The 21,163-nt window shown below is 37.2% G+C and overlaps 1 protein-coding gene across 13 annotated transcripts in view; it reads right to left on the reverse strand.

Annotated features, from left to right (window-relative positions):
• The window catches only part of LOC124167310 (protein polybromo-1), a 116,357-nt gene that overhangs the window by 24,179 nt on the left and 71,015 nt on the right, over positions 1-21,163 (reverse strand). For 11 of the 13 annotated variants that reach the window (XM_046545274.1, XM_046545267.1, XM_046545265.1 and 8 more), the window contains exons 24-29: positions 20,888-21,060; positions 19,047-19,219; positions 16,644-16,706; positions 14,585-14,740; positions 8,741-8,863; positions 4,523-4,940 (exon numbers count right to left, since the gene is read on the reverse strand). In XM_046545274.1, the coding sequence (XP_046401230.1) occupies positions 4,523-4,940; positions 8,741-8,863; positions 14,585-14,740; positions 16,644-16,706; positions 19,047-19,219; positions 20,888-21,060 (1,106 nt within the window). The remainder of the gene's footprint in view (positions 1-4,522; positions 4,941-8,740; positions 8,864-14,584; positions 14,741-16,643; positions 16,707-19,046; positions 19,220-20,887; positions 21,061-21,163) is intronic. The other 2 variants (XM_046545269.1, XM_046545271.1) reach the window with 2 other exon arrangements.

A 21,163-nucleotide genomic window follows, 5' to 3' on the forward strand; every position in this document is an offset into this window, starting at 1 on the left:
AAGTACTTCACACACATATCATTAATTTATGCCATTAAGATTGATTAGCTATCACTTTACAAGTTTAAATATAATAGTAGACTCTTGTTGTATGACATTAATCCATTAAGGATGGACAATTGTAAAGCAAATTCGATTCCATATCGAATCAACATTATTTACAGATGAGGAATTTGTGTAAAGAGCACCAGTTTAGCCAGTAAATGTTGCTGTATTAAAAAATGTTTCATACACAAATAAGACATAAGGATTACATAATTGATGAAATTGAGTGATTGGAAACAAATTAAGTAAAAATTTGAAATTTTACAATGAGTAGGCAAAATCAGCTCCGATCATAAGTGGAATTCATTATAAGTTCAACCATCATTAAGCAGGGGTCTACTGCAGAGAAAATTAAGACACCAGGGACCACTATCCCTGGATAAGGGTCAGGATTAGCAAGCTCACCTCCATATTGACTTTCATTCACCTACTGCTTAATTTCAACAACAATACTTTCGTGAAAGGCACACCACCTCTTCCTTAGTACTCAAATATGGAGGATAACATCCAATCTTATCAGATATGCTATCAAACACTATCTACCAATGAGTAGAAGCATTATTACTGCCCTGATCAGATGTAAGGGTAACTTATGACTTGGGACATGAAAAAAGTGGGGTTATTTTATAGCCAAAAGTGGTGTTATAATTTTACAAAAGTGATGTTATTTTGCCCTGAAATTGGAGTTATTTTAATGTCAAAATAATTTTATAATATGTTGATTGAGAGCCATGCTTTCACTGGCCCACCCATTGCCCTAAATTTAGGATATTATTGACCAGGGATAATTTAAGCAATAATATACATGGAGTATTGACTGAATTCACCTATTTTACATATTTTATCCTTCGCGTATCCATTTATCCAGCTTGCATAGAAGAGAAATTGCTTTTGAATGTCTGTAATTCCAAATGAAATACTGCCATTGCGATCAAGTTGTCTTCCCTCCAATTTGTTCTCTTATATGTTAACACAGTGCTATAGCAGGAAAGAAATCTTTCTGAGTCCACATTTGCAGAGGGGATCCAAATTGCTTAAAGGCACTTAGATGCAAACGATATATCAGACAATTTGAGCTCCTGGATTGCTTTAATTATAACCACCAAACTTTATGCTTTATGTCCACTTAACTTGAAGCTTTATGTCAGTATTAACGTTAATGCATTAACAATTTCCATGTTGATTTTTGAACTGAAATAGAGATATTAGTTAACATTTATGGTAGAATTTTGTTTAAATATGATAATGCTGCTCAAAAGACAAATAATTCAATTCTTAGTTTATATTTTTTGAGAAAGAAGAATATATTTATTTCACAAACCAACTAAATGAACAATTCTATGACTACATCCCTTACCACGAAAAGGGGTAATATAAGATGAGGGGTCCGGGTACCTTCTCCCAGATTTTGAGAGTATGGCCTACGTCCCACTAGTTAGGTCCCAAAACTAAGACTTCACAAACCCACAACTGTCATAAAAGATGGAGAGTAAGGAAATGTATATTTTCAGCATTCGTTCTCCCGCGTAGAAAAATTTCTGTCGAAAATTTGCTGCTTTCATCTCCCAAGTCAAGAAACCTCCTGCGCATATTTTCATCGTTAGTAGCGAAAGGGTTAACTCTCTATAGAATGTGTGTGCATTAGGATAGTTTGAACCTTCCAGTCATGAGAATGAGTCAACCAGCAGATTCTCATGGCATTTTGGCTACTTTTTAGACATCGTGTGCATGCGGTTTAGACATTCTCCTGACAATTAAGTCGCCTTATTTCCTCGAATGTGCTTCTTTGTGGAAATCATGAATTATTTTCTCTGTATTGGCCGCTCACCGACGCGACAAATTTCCGCGGGCTGCCGTTCATGGCACAGTGCCGTGAAATCCAGAGAGTCATCTAGTCGGAAAGTGGCCTGAATTTCACGGTGCTTTGCCAGGAATGGCAGCCGGCGATACATCGTTTTGACTGAAAGCTGCCTCAATGCCGCTCCGTGTGTATTTCGTGGCATAGACTGCACACCACCGCTTTTTGCCGCTTTCAGACGAGCCGGCTTTGCTCCGGCCGTCGTCAACGGCACGGCACCATGCTTTCAAAAAACCATTGGTCTCAATGGATATCATTGATCTGAATGTCTTCAAACGAGTCGAATTGCGTAGTTGACGGCACGGCATTGTCGATGGTCAGCAAGGCGCCCATTTCAATCCGGCCTGGCGCTGCGCCGTCTATGGCGTGAAATACAGGCAGTGCTACCTTCAGGCTACTTTCAGATGCGACAACTATTCGCCGGCCGCCATTCTCGGTATGGCACCATGAAATTCAGGCCGCTTTCAAACAAGACACCTCTGAGGATTTCACGGTGTCGTTGCGTCAGATAGCGTTTGCGTCAAATTCGCTGCGTCGGATAGCTGCCAATGCAGTGAAAAATTACAGCTTAAATATACACCTCAAAAAATAATTTCGTGGGAGAAGCATGAGCAGAAGAAAAAAAATGATGAAAATCGTGTCTGAGTTGGTGAATATTGCCCATGAATTGGAGAAAATCACTATAAAACGAAATTTGCGGGAAAACCCCAGAATTCGTGCTAAAATTTGCGTTACTGCATTTGAGACTTTTGCATGTCCCTACTTACGACTGTCATTTCCTATTCAAATATTGCTCATGAATCGTGTTCCAGTATACTTTAGGAGAACTTTGAATTCTGAAAATAAATTCATTCCTGGATTAATGCACCTTGATTCCAATATTGATTAATATATTTTCATAACATTAAGCAATCAAGAAATTAAGACAAGCAAACTACAAGGAAATGTAAAAAAATAACAGGCAACACACGATAGACTCATTTACCACAAAAACAAAAAAAACCTTTCCATATTTTAACCCTTTCACGCCGGACGTCGGGTGGAGCCGACGGGCATTTTATATGCAGAACACCTGACGTCGGGTATAGCTGTCGCAAACTTTACTACGCAGACGACCTGATGTCGTGTATAGCTGTCGCGGGGGATGGGACTACCCGCAGCGGTAGCTATGGTCAATGGCATTCAGGCCCGGCCCGAGACCCAGCTTAGCAAGACCCTTGTGCCTCCCCTTAGGCAATTAAGCCCGACCCTCCCACTCATTTATGATCCTTCCCACAGCAGGAATTTGCCATGAAGTGGTTGAAATGGCAATGGTTTTTGCAAAGAATAATTTGTTGCAAACTCAAATTTTTTATTTATTGTAATGAATTCATTTTGTTCCGTGCGAGGGCAAATTTTAAATGAAATTTTAGTGCTATTTTTAACGAACTTCTCATGTGAATGCTTTAATACCTTGTTCTTACATCTTACGGGATGAAAAATATGTAATGGGGAGATGCTGTTGTTTTATTGTTTTATCGCTCATGAATGTTACAATCCAAATAACTTCCTACATTACATGCCATTTATTTTCTGATCCATTCATTTTCCCCAAGTAATTACTATTACGCCGGTATTCTAAGGTAATGTAACTTGTATGCCCTATTGCGTTGTATGCCCTATTGTTAGCTACTCATTTTGGGTGGAACATGTGCTCAGCTGCCTGACGATGTCTCGGGTAAACTACGCGGAAAAACCAAACCTTCCACTCTCACATGATATCCCACGTGCATTCACACAGTCCAGGTGTTGAGCGCTAATGACATTTTCGTCGAATTTTTCGATGGCCCTCTCCGATTCTAAGAAAAGCGATCCTCAATATACTATTGTGCTAGTTCTTTCATGGGTTTTCAGGCTTGCATTCCTTTTTCCCTACCCTTTTTCCTAAATTGCTGAATGCATCCTCAACTTCTATGAAAACGTTATCACTAAAACCCATTTCTTAGTACTTATGCCTGCCCATACGAGAATGCATTCCCCCTCTAATTTCGTTCTCACTTCAGCTTTGGCTCCCAAGCAAGCAGTGTTCTCTCAGAGCTCCAAAATTTTGCATCTAACATCCAACCTCACCTTCTAAAAAACTTCTAACATCTAACCTTCTGAAAAATAAAAAGGTTCTAACTAGGTTATTATCAACGCTAGAAACCCGTTTAAAATTTCACAATGCTTAAAAATATGTAAGTTATTATTATGTAAGTGTAAATTCTCAGAAATCATAATCAATAATTTTTTATAAAAAATACCGGTAAAATAATAAGTTGACCACGGACTCCCGCTAAGAAAGGGTCCGAGGGTCGGGTGTGAGGCAGGGATAATGGCCGGGCGCCCCATTGAGTTGGGTCCCAAATCCGAGGGACGAGTGTACCCCGGCAACTCACCCCCAAAAAAGAGCTCCATACAGAGAGTTTTAAAATGTTCTTATGCTACTCATAGCGTGGTAAAGTTTTGCTTTCATAAACTCCGGCAGGAAAGGGTTAAGGAGTATTTGAGGCAAGAGCTAAATTTCTTTCTTGCATAAAAAATACATCAACAGCCTTATTTCTAGGAAAATTCCAACAAAGATAAATGACATGAAGATACCTGGGTTTGCCACAAAGAACTGTTGCACGTGACCATTTGGCTCCTGAATGCAGTGCTCCGTGAGGTCCGACTGGTCCTCAAACTGCCAATCACAGTGATCCCACAGGCACTCATACACCAAGTCGGATGGATTGCCATTGGTGGTGGCACCACCAGGTGTTCCACTAGCTCCTCCAGGACACCCACCACTCGGCATACCACCAGGAGTTCCCTGTGGTGCAGGACTGGATGACGACGAGGAGTCCTGCTGGTGCTGAAGGATTTGGTTGGTGGAGGAAGTGGATGTGGACTGGTTTAGGATGCCGCCAGTCTCACCAGCAGCAGCTGCCATTGCGGCCATCTTGGCAGCAGTCTCCTCGTTAATGCGGGCAGCCTTCTCTTCATAGATCTGTTTCTCTTGAGCACCAAGATTCCTCCACTGCATTAAGTGCAACCAAAAATGAAAAGAAAGGTTCAAGAGGCATTAAAATTTAAATTAATTGTGTCAAGGGAAACTTGGGAGGAATTTCCTAATACGTTAAATAATGAAAGCAAAAACTTTTGTTACTCTACAAGAAATATTTTACCATTAAAGATCTGCAGGCAAACGCAAAACCCAAACTCTCCCCATTCATTTGTAATAACTCAAAAACAAAACTGAATTTCTTTTCATGGCTTGAAAGGGTCAAAAAAGTTTTAATTAAGGATGAGTCAGTTCTTAAATTTTACTCGGTTCCAAGGATTACTATTCGAATTATTGGGAAATTTAAATGAACCACAAGAAGTGAATGAAAATAATTTCACTAAAAATGTAAATAAGCGGGAAAACTTGTTAAAAAACTTAAGAAAGTCTCAATAATTTTATTTGCGAAGTAAAAAAAGTATAAATAACACATTGTTAAAGAATGCATGATCAACCAATATTTCACATTACATCAGGCAGCCAATGATTCTTACTACAGTTTTGATTTAAAAAATTCAACATTTTTACCATATCTGGGTATAATCTATTCTTTTTCTTGCCAGAAATATTGCTCGCATTACAGAAAAGGCATTCACTGAAAACAGTAGCGGTCGATGTTGATTTTGAAGGGCCGCAGGAGCAGTTTACACACTGCATGGATAGTTAGCATGGCATCAGGATCAATGGTGAAACTCCCCTAACTTCTGACGATATCATCCGTTAATTTGCAGTAACTTGTGAGTCAATTCAAAATATACCGTATAAGCGTGTGTAAGAGGCGCACCCCTATTTTGAGCATCAAAATTATAAAGAAAAAAATTTGCGACAATTTTTATCCTATCGTGCGGTGTGGCAGGCGTATGCCCGGAATTTCGACAGTTGTCGAAATTTCCTCTTTCAGTACTATTTGAAAGAGGAAATTTTGATAACTGCGGCGGTAATAGCGGCATAAGAGGGAGTAGAAAGAGTTCCGATCCTCTCTTCGCATACGCCGTTGCTCTACGATGCTTGTCCTATTCACGAACAATTTTGTTAAAATGCTCTTGCAGGAGTATTGCAATAGAATTGCAGCCGTGGAAAATTTTAAAGCAAAACACAACAGGCACATAGCATGAACCTTCCCAAGAGCTTGGACAACAATCGGGGCAATCTCAGAGCCGTAGGATAATAACCACGTCGTAGATTTAATGGAGTCACACTCGGCCCTCCATCAGCCAATGCCTCTGCCGTTTTTTTTTCCTTTCCAAGACCCCACAGGAAAATATCAAGGGAACAATAGAAACGTGTTTCATCCCCACCCCGTCTCACTAACTGACCTTGATCGATCTCCCAGTTTCTGGAGGCCAAATGCTAGGTGAGTCATCTACTTAGCCCGAATATATCTTGATAGCTTTCAATAATTGTATGACACGAACGAGGTTCAAAAAAAGAATGAGACCTAACGCGACGTATATCAGACAGCATTTAAGTTTTTTAATCTCTAATTGTTTGACACAAAAATTTATAGTTACAACAAGGCTACTAATATTCAAAATAGTCCAAACAGCACAATTTTGGAAGAAACAAGCGTAGCATAAGGGCATTCAAACAAGGCGAGACGGACTGGAAACTTCAGGCAACGCAAACTGCGTATATCATATTGGTGTGCCTTCGCTTTGAAGGCAACGACGTCACATGCAAGATCGGACGTGTTCGTCCATTGCTCCTTCGCTCATAGCCTCGTTGCTTGAAATACGGAGGGGAGGGAGCGCGCTCTTTCCCCTCGACCCCCCCTTCAGCGCTCTTCCCGCTTAAGCATGATGGTCATTCGAATGATCATTCACCGTGTAAAGCAGCCTTTATAAGCATTTCCGATTTCTTCTGTCCACCATTTAGTCCAGCAATGAACACACTCGTTCGAATTTTTTAAAGCGCAGGTTTTAACACCACTATAATTTTCAGTTGCAATAATCCTCATATTAGCATCTGAAGATGATTTTTGGAAAATCAGGTCCTCAGTGTAATGGAAATTACTCAGCAAGACAGATATTGACTATTAACCAGGTATGTCCTTCAAAACTACGCATTTCTCTACGTTTGATATGAGATTACTATTTGCAGTATAAATGCCGCAGGATGCCCACTCGTGACAGTAAATTTAGCGCGCCCTTCGGAGTGAAAAACCCCGCGCGATCTTCCATGTTCACCTCTGGGGCACCGACGTGACGACACGATGCTTACAAAAAAAGCAAACAGGAGCATTTTAAAAATACGTCACTAAGGGAGAAACTCCCCTGCCTGCCGCTTGTTTTTGACCCAGGGTTTCAGATGACTGATTCACGCTGAAAACCAAGGCCACTCAGTTCCCCTTGGACTTGCGACCGGTGAAGGGGAGGGGGGAAGATAAGAAGTTTGTGTACGAGGCGCACCCCCATTTTTGGCTGCAATTTCTGGGAAAAAAAGGTGCGCCTCTTACAGGCGCTTATACGGTATTCTGTATTCCGCGATGTAGCTTAAATTTTTACTTTAATTGACTGAGTACCGAGAACTGGGTACTGGAACGGACCCAACTCTAGTTTTAATCAATGAAGCACCAAAAGAACCTAGTACATCTTAACTATCATCTGAAATGTAAGATACTTAAATACAGAAAAATTATTCACACAGTATGGCATTTGGAGAAACATTTTCAAGCACCTAGGAAAATTCTGCAGGCCAATATGCCCCTCATATCCTAACAGGTACAAAAAGCATATGCCAGTCATTACGTTTTTTCAAAAACAAAAGCAAGAGAAATTTGCATGCACCCAAGCCTTGAGTCCTAACTCACGACACAAGGATAAGGAAATGAGGGCTTGGGCTGCTGCCACTTATGTCAACAAATGGGGCCCACGCAATCACAAGTGATGCAATTTGACAACATGGTATTGAGATATCAGGCAGTAGTGACCTATTTCATTCAATAATTTTGTATATAATGAAAATGATTCTAATTCCTCTGAAACACCTCAGCAGGAATTGCAGGCAAGAGCAGGGTTTACAAAAATGGGAGTATCCAAATAGGAAGGAAAACGACATTTTTCGGGATTACCTTCTTACACTACCCTCTCATTATTTAACATGCCGACTGAAGATAATGGACCCATATCATATATTCTCAATGGTGGATGACGTGCACGTTGCATCATGGGTAGAGTGTTCATTACTTGTTCATTGGTCAACTAAACGCTCTTTGAATCAAATTTGAAAAATGGAATTGTAATCATAGGAGTTGTATACCTTATCTAATCAATAATAGTTTCCTTTTATTCTAGTTATATATTCAGCATTATCAGTTAATTGGCTTTTGAATAAGTGAAAGAAGAGCTCATCAAAGTTTCTGCTCTCACAGAAGTACGTGCAAGATGTTGATCACAATCATTTCAATTGTTTTCATAAAAAGAGATTGATTCTGAGTCGTGGGCAACACAACTTGGATATGCTGTGTTTGATACTTTCTTTTTCAAAAATGAGACAACACCTTGTAGTGACTCATCAGAAAAAAAAATTTCGCACAAAACAAATTCCAATCGCATTGCCAACCACTCGAAATTAATCACTCCTGATAAAAACAAACCTGAATAATTCTGAAAAATGCTAAGTGGACACCCACATGAATGAATTTCTCCAGCAGCTCCTGCTCTTAACTACATAATCAATAGCATAACAGGGAGGTAAAATTTACATCACACATGGATGAACCACTGACTGCACAGGAGAGAGTGGGGACAAAATAAATACGATCAAGGAAAACTCACCTCATTCCCAACAATCCTACTGATTTCACCAAATGAGGAATCAGGATACTTTGCCGTTATGCCTCTCCTGACGTCACCTGAGTACAAGATGTACCCTGAGACTTGCTTTTTGGATGGAGCTTTCTGCAAATGCAAACAGAATTAAGACCATACATAACCTGTGGAGTGAGTTTACTTCATCTCAGATTGAGTGTCACCTATATTTTATGTAAGTTTTAAGGATACAAGATGGGTATATGATGTAGGTATACTGACTGATAGACCTTAGGAATTTATTCCATAAATTTAGTGAAATGAGAAAATAGCAATTAGATTCAAGCCTAAAATTTCTATCATTCATTAAGTATTTTAATCATAATTTATACAAAAGAAAACACAAAACTAGTATTCCTAAAATGTTCTTCATTTTCTGCCATCTTGCAAGACAGAAGTTTTCACATACATATTTAGGTATATTATTCCTTTCTGTATTCACTAAACAAGGATTAAAGAATTCAATTTCTGACCAGTATCACTTGACTAAAATACAAATTATTGTGTATTTGTAAAATATCAAGAACATAAGTGTCCTAATATATATTGAACATGAACATTCCTTATTTAGATAATATTTCAAGTTTGCCTTTCACAGTTATCCTCAGTACAAAAACATGTACTATGGGGGAAAAAAGTATCCCAATAGAGTTTGTGCCACCACCATCGCTTCGCAGGAGAATGGATTCCCTTTCTAACAGTATATAATCCTTGGAATGAGACGATGGAAATTAAAATACGGTCTTTTTTCAGCCACTAAGGTCGTGACGGTGAATTTGCCTGCCTCGAACCGAGGCTCAAACGTATTTCGTACTCCTCTTTAGAATGTCGGCGCATTCGATATCCTTAGGAATTCTGCCCTCCTTTTACCCGCTATCTCCCTCTAACCCTCCTTTCCGTTCCTTCTTCGCATCTACTCCGGCACTCGTAATAAAATTCACTGAAAGCTTATCTCCACTTCCTCATTTTCTCGTCTCTGAAAATTCACAGGATAAATATTCGCTAGACGTAATCTGCAAGGCAATAATGACGAGGAGCTATTTTGAGCATCAGGAATTACTCTAAATATACTGGTCAACAAAAAATATTTTTCTATCCAAGAGATGTTGTTGGGTGAACCTTGAGGTGCTTTTCGTCCTGATTCCAAATCTAGGCTCAGATATTATCTATCACGTTTACTTTCTTTAGGACGACTGAACTAAATAAGGGTTCAAGGATATTTAAGCAAATAAATCGTGATTTTAAAAATGAGAAAAATTTTCCTCATTTTTAATTTTTTTCATAGGATGTTCTCGTATATTTAGCATCTGGTAAATCCCAATTCAGTGTCAATCAGTAATCTACTAACATGTTGCTGAAATTGCCTTGGTTCTATTTTTCCAAATGTAAAATATCTTGGTCGAAACGCTCACTGTGTTCATCTCTAACAGCGCTGAGGTTTGGTGGAAAAAGGCAAGGTTTGAGTCGAGAAAATAGAATTTTAAATTCATATTGAAGCCCATATTTTGGTACGATTTGATTATATTAATATAGCCGCAAGATCATGATAATTTTCAGCCATGACATTTCCTAACAAAATGTTCAGATACATTGCTAAATGCGTTCCACGAGCTTTTCTCCGTTGACCTCACTTGCAGTTGAAATTCCAAATCCTTCAATCCCTAATCTGTGGCCCAATACATATTCCTTATTTGATCTTTGCCTCACTTAATTGAAGGACTTTTAGTTTCAAATAAGTAAAACCAGCACCATTTTTGTCCATGGCTTCAACAAAATAAAAAAGTCCTTATTTAATATGCAGAGGCGGAAAATGAATATTTTTTGGACCGACCAAAGGCTGACAAAGGACATTTTTGGATCCAGGGACGAGTTCTTTACGTTCCGGACAAATTTTTTCTAGTAATAATTTTTTCTACCTCTGATATCCCATTCGCAGATGAAACAACGTTTCGTATAGCCAAGCTGTAATCCTAGTAGCATTGCAATTACTTTAATTTTTGGCCACAAATTTTCCATTTATATTTTTGGTAGTGATTTTTTTCTAAAAATAACTGCATATTCTCGTAAGATTCTTTCATTTCAGTTTCATGAGTTAACAGCATTGATGGGAGCTCATTGCCATTGTAAGAGGTTACCCTTTAAAATAACGTAGGAGGAATAAATGAAAAAACGCTAATCATCTGTGTTTATTTCAAAATTAAGAGCATCCATAACAGAGATAACATCATTGCAAAAAGCAAATCGCTTTTTGGAGAAGAAACCAAATGAAATTCGTCATAGCGAGAGCGGGATATCAAAAGTTTCGAATTTGGATCCAACAATTTTCAACCCTTTAATCGTGATACTAAGATTTTACCCTGCTTTCTGGATATAATTTAAATCGTGCAGTAGATCATTTAAATCCTCTTGCGTTATAAAATGAGGTCCAGCAGATTTGCTCGGTCCAAAATTTGGGTCATTCGAGTTTCCAAATCCTTCATTATCATGCTCTTGATTACTTTCTGAATATTTGCTAATGTTAAGCCTGCCTCCAACATGCTGACTACTTTTCCCTATTTTGCCTGCTGACAAAGGTATCTTAAATCAAGGTAGGAAAATACCCTTCTCGAACGAAAGAAAAACGCGTTCTGGCAATGTGCACGACAGTCCTTCCGGAAAAGCTAAAACTTCTTCAAATCAACTTCATTCAAATACGTGGCCCATCGAATATTCTCGTTGACTGTCTTGTTTACCTTGAGATAAAGCTTGCTATGGCCCGTAGTGATTTTTGTCGTTTCGTTGAGAAAGTCGAAGGAAAATTCAGAGGAGCATTCATAATGTGCGCACATGATGCCGTCGAATGCGCCTCAATTCTGCGGAGTTCATCGCCAGCCATGCTTTGGGTTGCGGGAGACTCAGTATTCGGTCGCGTATTTGGACGACGAAAATAGGAAATGGTTTGCCTTGTTTGAATTTCCCTCACTGACCAAAGAATAACAACTCACTGGAAAGGAAACCCACTATCCCGCGGAGCGATAGTGGCGGCACAAACTTTGTCGGGATACTTTTTTCCCCCATAGTACATATCTGTAATTGAGATTTGAATTAAGCTCTCAACACAACTCTTCTGTACGTATCTTAAAATGCTTAAGGTAAGGGAAGACCATTAAACACATCCATACATCATTTTGTATTATCTTTCCTTTTTATTAATTATTTGAGGGAATGAAGTATTGACATACAACAGTAGCAATACTACAAAAGGAAAGCAGGCAAAAGCTTGCATTGACTCCTTGACTCACATTGCACCTTTCACGTATCCAAACTGGTGCAAAATGCAATGCATAGTGTGGTATGTATTGGCAGCAAAATTTAACATTCAGAAGCAGAAAGAAAAAATTATCATCATGTCTTTGGATGCAATGACAAAAAAAGGAATGATCATAATTTATGCTTACCAGTGATATATTTTGCAAAGTTAGATAGGTAGCTATCTAATACAGAAAATAATTACAGTATTTATAAAAATCATATTAGAATAAATTCAAGTTAACGTACAACGTAGTGTGTACAGAAAATGACAGGAATTTTAGCTTTTTCAAAAAAATTATTTAGTCTTTAATACTGTTATTGCCTCCAAAATAGTCCACATTAGATATTATCCACTTGTCCCAGTGCTTCTTCCAATTCTCGAAACACTTCTCGAACCTGATCTTTGGGATAGCCTTCATGCCTATCTGTCAGTGATATCTTTTGATGACATATTTGCTAGTAAATTGATGGTCCTTTAAGGTCCTCTTTCTTTTAGGAAATAGGAAAAATTCACATGGTGCCATGTCTGGGGAAATGGAGGCTGACAAATGCTTACGGCATTGCTTTGGGCCAAAAATTCACAAACAAGTGATGACTTGTAAGCCCAAAATCACAGCACATAAAAAACACATTTAGTCACAGCTGCTGCCACAGGCAAAGCAAACAATGACAACTGAAAATATTATCACACTTCAGAGGCATGCATACCAACATGATAAAAAAACTTAGACAGTTGGACTCCCTAAATTTGCAAGATGTTTAAAAATTTAGTTCCCATTATTTTCAGACCACACCTAGTTCTAAAAGGGACCTGCAGTCTGATAAAATCCATAATTAAACATCATACCCATGACATTTTCACCAGATGAAAGATGCTGAGCTGTTCATATGACTAAATAAAAGTGAAATACACATTAATAAATTTCCTATTATCAAATACATATAGAGGGGAAAATGGTTTAAACAAGGAATAAATATGTAAAAATACATTATTATACCGAGGCTATCATCAATGATTCCTATGCGAGGAGGACTGGATCTGGTGGAATCCTAAGGTATAAAAGTTAGTAGAATAAATTCAAAAGACACACTAAGAACACATGAAAAGCTATTTCTTGTGTGAAAGAAAAACAAAAATGTTGACAAGTAAATCTACAGTGAGATAATAAATATAATACTACAGTGAATCCTCTACTCAAACATCAACATTACACGATACACATTCCCTAATATCACAACTAGACGAACAACTAAGAATATCAATGCAAGACCATCACGCCTCAAACACAAGAAAATTCAGGTCACCACAAGGTTCTAGATAACTACAGTGAAAGAGCTACATCAATGCTAACTATAACTAAAAAATTAATAATTCAGTGAAAAAAATTAAACTAAAAGGTGCAACCAAAAACAAAATGTCACACTTTATAACAGATGTTAAACCAGGAATATAATATTTGCTTTATCAGTTGTATAGCCTACTATCTTGTAATAAAATGAGGGAGAAACAGTACTAAAAATAAACCTGAGAAAAATTGTAACTTTGCTCCATAATATAAGCCCCAAGTCTCATAATCCACACCTTTTCTGCCAGGAGAGGAATTAAATTCAACAAAAAACAACACTATCCACACCTCAAAGTAAAATTTTGGCCAGGAGTGTGCAACAATTATTTTCCGGTTAAAAAAATCACACTCTCTCTCCTAGAGTGAAATTTTTCCAAAAGTCTCCATAACAATCCTCACGATTGATAGTGTTACTACGACAAGAGGAGATTTGGATGAGACAAGGTTTGGATGGCGGAAATGCAAAGTGAGGAGGGGATGCAAAAAATTGCGTTCGAGGGAAGAATGCTAGGCAAGTGGGCTGAGGAGAATAGGATATACGAATAGAATGAAAAGCAATAGGACGACTTAAAATAGAATTTGTACATGGGGCGTGGAGCAGATGGGTTGATTTGTAAAATGTTTCAATTAAACTTATCTTTCACAGTAAAAAAAAAAATGTGCCCTATTTACACAAATCTAAGATGACCATGATTCTAAGCCAACCTACCTAGGTATTTTTGTGACACCACTAGGGAACAAATTAAAATTTGAATAATACTTACTGCAAATGTCCAAATATAGTTCCCACCGTTTTTCCTAAAATCTCCTTTCAGTAAATGATATTGGGATCATTAACTGTGTACAGATTACCCCTGCTATAGGATGGATTCACTTAATCGTGAGTACTCAAATAATGTTGAGTTTTCACATCCCATTCCCCTATTTCAGGCAAAAATCACCATCAGCCATTATAGAAAATTTTAAGCAATGTTTTCCAAACATATTTCAAAACTCTAATCAGTTATGTATGCACCACTACATACACTGACTTTGATGTAAAAGAACCAATTCCTAACCTGGCAATATGCTACCTCATCATCCATTGGAATTAACACTACGAATAGAGCTGTGGAACAGATTGTCATCGTAAAGAAGGGGTCTAACGGTATTGGGTTTGGAGGTACTTATTCACCTTCTTTCCAGATGAAGGAGTAGACATAGGCATGGACACAGGAATGTCCCCAGAGCCAACAGATGGAGGTCCAGTGCCTGTGCCACCATCCAAGGAATCGTCCATCATAATACCTTCTGGGTCACCCACCATCTTTGGCAGCAAGGGAGAAGAGTCCTTCAGTTAAAGAAAGCGCAAAATGAATGGACAATGACCCTACAGCATTTTTTTGAATGCTTGATCTTGCCCAAGGAGACGTAGTGGAAATTATTGCCGGGTTGAAGGATAAAAAAACAGCAGTAATATCCTATTTAAAGGGGGAAATATAGGTGTGCAGGGAATCGTGATTTATTTTTCTCTAGACTAGGCAGGCAAATTTTGCATTTACATAGGGACTTAATGGAACTAGCCACTTAGATATCGTGACGTAATTAGGTAGCTGTCAAAACGATACACTCTGATAATGTGGAAAATAAATTGTAAAAAATTACCAACTGTACAATTTCCAAAGTCACTAAATGAATGCAAAATCACCTGAGCCTTTGGCCCTGACCGTTTTACATGCTTTTTCTTCAAAGTAAAAAATAAAGAGCAATGGATGAGGTCTATAAGGGCTTGCAGGAAAAATGAAAAAAAAAAAATCTCCACGTTCTTCATGTTGCTGAAGACCCTGAATATGTTTTAAAGAATTTTGATCCAGTGTGTTATTTTATCGATCTCAAAATATTAGATTCAAAGAGTAATAAAGAATGAAGGTAAAAAAATCCCCCTTTTTTTATTATTGATTATGCCGTGATTAATGTTCATATCAATTCAAAAAACAAAATGAATGAGCGGCCTTCAATAAATATAACTACATTAAGGACTGGTTTCATTGAAGTCCAGTTAAAATTTTGCCATGAATGAAAATTGAGGTAGATGGATTCATATATTTTTTTGGAATAATTTCTCAGCATGCTATTCTGAAAGAATTTCATTTGTTTAAATTTCCCACAATTCCTCATCTTAAGGTTATGGCTGTATTAAGCTATGGTCATCACTCATCAGGAATTATGAGACCAGCCCTTAAATTGATAATTGTTTGTTCCCAACCAGTTGTAACTACGAAGAGGTATTGGAAGACAGTATTGATTGCTATTCATTAATCCTTTTAAATTGTTGGCATACAAGGCGAATGCAAAAATTTTAAGAAATTTTTAAAGCAAAACACTTATTTAAAAATGCAAATAGGAGATTATAGAAGACACCATATTTTACATCTATGTTTAAACTGAGGATACTTCACTCATTCCGTTCAGAATGTGATAGACTCATTAATCAAAATTATCTAAAAAAGATATGCATTGCTTGTAATTGAGTTTACAACAAAATTTCTGAGACCCATAAGCTTTTGAAACTTTAAAATACAGTCAAGATGAGATCTAATAATGAATGCATTTGAATTATACATTTTATTTTAAAGTAGACACAAAATAATCCCACAAAAATCCTCAGGGGAGATGAAAGATTGACTGGTTGAAGCATTGGCATCCAAATCATGGAATTTGTGGGAGATAAATTTTCCCACTTGGTCTAGTGAAGTCACATGTCGAATTACAGATGATATGAAAATTACTAACAGTATTTAGGGAACAAAATTAAAGATATTACATTTGAAAAATTATATGTCTAGCAAATGAAGTAACAGCAGCCAAAGACATACAATATATTTCATTTTTATGAAACTAACTTGCTACAAACCTAAAATCTGGTAAGAATTAACTAGTCGACTTAAAAACAATCCAGAGTAAATTAATAATAAGATATCATAAACCAAAAATAACCAACTTGAGCTAGTTTAATGCAGTTTGAAATATCTTGACACACTACCAAATGCAACCTATCAAAAAAATCTTTGAATAATTTTCCTGGTACATCTGCCACAATTAGTGACTTCATACTTGTTCAAAATAATAGCAATAAAAAGACTAACAACAACACCAACATCACTTTTACTTCAAGAGAAAGAAGATCTCACATACTTTAGAAGAGCACTCCAATGAGACATACAGGAAATGAAATACACAAATATTTTACCTACCGTATCATAATGCATTTGGATTTTCATTCCTTCAGGTAATTTTTGAGCTGTCTCTCCTCCTATCTGGAAAGAAAAATAAAGAGGATGTCTTGATTGCACAGAAAAATTTGAGTGCTAATATTCTTAAGTAATACCTTTGAGGTAACACCACTTTTCAGGTATGTTCTGTTTTGAAATTTAGCTATTATATTTTAATTACATAGTGATTATATGAAAGATACTTTTGTCAACTGATTCTTTCACAGAGTAACCTTTTTTTTAAGTGGTTGTCTTGTTGCCTGGAATTATGTGATATTTTTCTTGGAGCCCATGGCATCAGAATCGATGGAATCGGTATCGGTAGAATCGGAATTGAAATGTCAGAATCGGAACCGCGATCGGAATCATTAAAATTTTGGAATCGACCCATCACTAATTGAAATCTTCATCATGTGGAAGTGGAGAATCATCACTATCAGGTAATCATCAATTTGTACTATTTGCTCTTAGGTTTTATGGTGAAACTCTCAGATAGACCAGATTGTATGATATAACCAAACATGAACTCTTATTTATAAAACCGATGTCATTTTCACCTTTAGATGATATGTAATTTTTGATAACGCAACTAATAAATGCTTTGGCTGAATTAACAACAAGAAATGTTCAAAGAAGGTGCCTATTTTCACAGCCAACACAGAAGAGCTCTATACCAAGACTTTCAAGGATCTTAATTGGACTTAAACAGGCATTTAGTATTAAAGTTTCCGTCACAAGAACTTATGGAATATTTTTTCGAATAAAAAAAAACCGTTGTGGATGTTAGCAGGAGCCAGATACTTCTGCAAGCTTCTTGCAGACATCATGAAAATTATTGTAATTCATGCTGGAAGCAGATAGCAGAAATTAACTAACATACAAAAATATCAATCCCAAACCAGCTTAAGAAAAAGTAAATTCAAACAATGAAGGCTTGCTTAATCACCTCACAACTGAAAGCTAATATTTCTGGAAATTGCTACAAAATTTACAATACATATAGGTACGTAAATGTAAAAAATAACTCCCCATCCCTTCACATTATAACAACCTATGAATACCATACGTGTTATATATAAGAAAAGATATACATTAAAGAAGATTTATAATCACAATATTCATAATGGCAATGATCACAAAATTTTCTTGATGGGCAAATAACTTTACAATGATCAGCCTGATTGGATGATATCTCAGTCTACATATAACGGTGATAAAAATAGCAACAAAAGCAAAACATTAAATACATCCTTAAGAGGAAAACTTATCAATGCTAGAGGAATTTGATATTAACCTGCATCAGTCAATATGGAAAGCTGTATTGTTAGCACTTCTTTTTACGAACCCTTTATTACTCTATGCCTAATGTATAGAACTCTTACACTGTTATTTCGTAAGTTCCATGATATTAAAAACTGAAACCACTGTATTTCTTCACTACCCAAGTAAAGCCATACACTAAGATAACACTAAAAACTTCAAACTTCAGGAACCGAAAGCTTATTTTATGCCCCTAGGCCCTGTGATTAATCTAGTTCAACTGCAGTACCAAAGAGTTATACAGCAGACTCCCGATTATATGGCTGCGGTTTATCCGGGTTGCGGATTATCCATGTGCATGATTTTTACTCCAATTTTTAAAGATAAACACGGTTCCCACTCACACTAAATTATACAATTCGAGGTTTCTTCCAGGTTTTCACGGTCTACACCGTGCCAAAATTCACAGTCTGTTGATAAGCCATTTTAGGAAGAAATATTGATCACATAACAATCACAGCACGTTAACTAAAAATATAGCAAATGCGATAAATGCCGGGAATGCAAACGCAGCAAAAAAGTGCTCTTATGACATCGCCTATCGTTAGCAAAATTTAGGGTTGGCTAAAGGCTGTGAGTGGGAAGATGGAGGGTGACCAAGAAGTGAAGAGGTGTCTGATTTCTCGCCAGGGCTAATGACCACTTTGGTCAATGGCCTTCCAATCACAGCCTTAGGTCTGCATGTCGTCATGGCACACGGACCAATATTTGCACTTCAAATATATGCGTGGACAGTGTCTGCAAGAGGCTGACCTTGAAATAAGATCGACATATCGATTTTTCTTTTGATCCGTCAATCGTAGATCTACAATCAAGTGTGAGAGGTTTTTAAGGTTTTACGATGAATTTCACGCCTATTTCCAGGTTTTTTCCCGGTAGACAGAATCCACGGCTTACTCACGGTTTTGGTTTTCACAGTCGCGTGGGAAACCTGGATAAACAATGTCTTCTGTTTCCTCCCAGCAGTGAAGCACGTGTGGAAAATTTTACCAGATAAGACCACTGCTTCCACTGTTTTCAATTGCCCAACTGTAGTGATACAAAAAACATGCAGCCAAAACTCACCTTTGGCGGGTTAATGAGTCTCCTGAAAAAGTATATTTCATCCTCTGTCACAGCATTGCTGTGAGCATACTTCTTCAAGCCCTCACGTGTTAATCTCCTGACCTGTCTTCTTGCTTCATCATACACAGACTCAGAAACATAGACATCTTGCTCCGGGATCTCCGTAGGGCGACCTGTGAAAAAACATTCATACTAAAATAATTCCTCACCTTACAGAAATCTGAGAATACAACACACAAAATATAACGAAATAAATAATGATCGCAAGAAGGTCAACTAAAATAAAATCAAGTGTACAAGCTCACCAAAACAAAGACTGCAAGGCAAAGCATAAAAGTAAAAGATTTTGAGCAGACTTCCAACAGCAAATATGAGAGTTTTGAACAGTACGTGAAGATTAGCACAATTGGACATTGCAATGTTTCCACTGAGTTTTATTCCACTGAGTTTCCTCATTAGAAACTGAATAAATGGTTTCCATTTGGTTTAGCTGATCTTTTAGGCAAAGAAAATCTAACGACAAAGGCAACGAAAGGATTAACATGATAAGTCAGTAACCAAAATTTTGGAAGAGATAAAAACAGTCTGCATAAACCACATCAGTTGATGTGATCTGCATCTGTTATGATATACTGGTCATGTCAATTAATGCTGCTGTTTCTCCTGCAGAGTTTTTGTGTTCTCTGCTCCATATAACTCTCATGGCTGGGTCCCATCCCAAAGATCTTCTGGAAGCTCTTTCCCATAGTTCAATCAATTTTATTTTTAGAGTTGTTACGAGATTCCCTAACTCCAATTACCAGACTTTTCCTGGACAAAAATCATCACTGTCCCACATTTTTTCACTCACTCCTTTCCATCATTAAATGAAAATTTCAAAGACTAGGAGCCAACAAGAAAAAATATTCATAAATTATACTTAAATTCACAAACAATGTACTTCTTAACAATGAACAGACAAAGAAAATTGTAGCTGGTAAACTATTTTCAGTCCTATAAAATACAAAAAGGCAGGCCTTAAACCAGCCAAGAGGGCTTTTGATTCATGATTCAACACACAAATTTCCTCTAACACCATGAACCAAATTTCTTGACTTATACCCAATTCATTTCAAATCCCCCAACTTTTCCCAGATTTCCCTGACCTGTAACAATCCTGATGTTGGACGTGACTCTAACTTCAATAAAAAAAAAAGAAGGACCCGACTTGAAAACCTACACCCCCCAGAGAAGAGTACAGTCCCAGAGGACAGAATAATGACAAGAAGATGCTTAAATGAGGAAGGCAAAGAAGGAGAATGTTTGATCATTATTGTTTGACAAAATAATCGAAGGGTAGAACATAGGATCAACTTGATGAAAAGCATCCTAAAAAAGACAATAATGTGATACGAAAAAATATAGCATTAAAGAAGTTAAAGATGATTTAGAATCACATAGAGTTTATGATGACAAATATTATGGAATTTCTTGATGGGCATATAACTTTAAAATGATTAGCCTGATTGGATGCTCTTTCAATCTACATGGATGATAAAAAAATAGCAACAAGACCTTGTGCATTCAAAGGTGACTGGTGAATCTTCCAATTTTTCAGGATAGGAGCTAATACTATTGATATACTGAATGGTAGAGAACATATAACTAAAGGAACTGCATTGCAAGTCCAATTATTTTCTAATGATCAAGATTTCTTATTTATTTATTTAATGCAATCCAAAAACAGAACGAGGCCAATTACAGAGGACTGACAATCTGTATCTATCGAGGGTATTCGTTTCCAATGACCACTGAGAGAAATCCAAATATGCATTTAATAGCAAAGTCCATGAATAACTTACATGATATATATTCAGCATGCTCGAGGACAGCACATTTGCCAGTAATGCTAAGTAGAGGGTTGGTGTCTTCAATAGTACTCAGGAACACTTCTTGCTTGTAGAAAAGTCTTGTGGGAGCATGGGGTATTTCTGGGGGTGTGACAAACCACGGGCCTCTGAAATAACCGGCTCCTCTGCAAGTAAATACAGAATAGAAATGACATTTAATACCACAACTCTGAAATTATAGGCGATGAACTACAGAGGGAAGTATCAAAACAATTAAATAAGGCCTTT

This window comes from Ischnura elegans, chromosome 10 (genome assembly GCF_921293095.1).
Source record: "Ischnura elegans chromosome 10, ioIscEleg1.1, whole genome shotgun sequence".
Classification (NCBI taxonomy): Eukaryota; Metazoa; Arthropoda; class Insecta; order Odonata; family Coenagrionidae; genus Ischnura; species Ischnura elegans.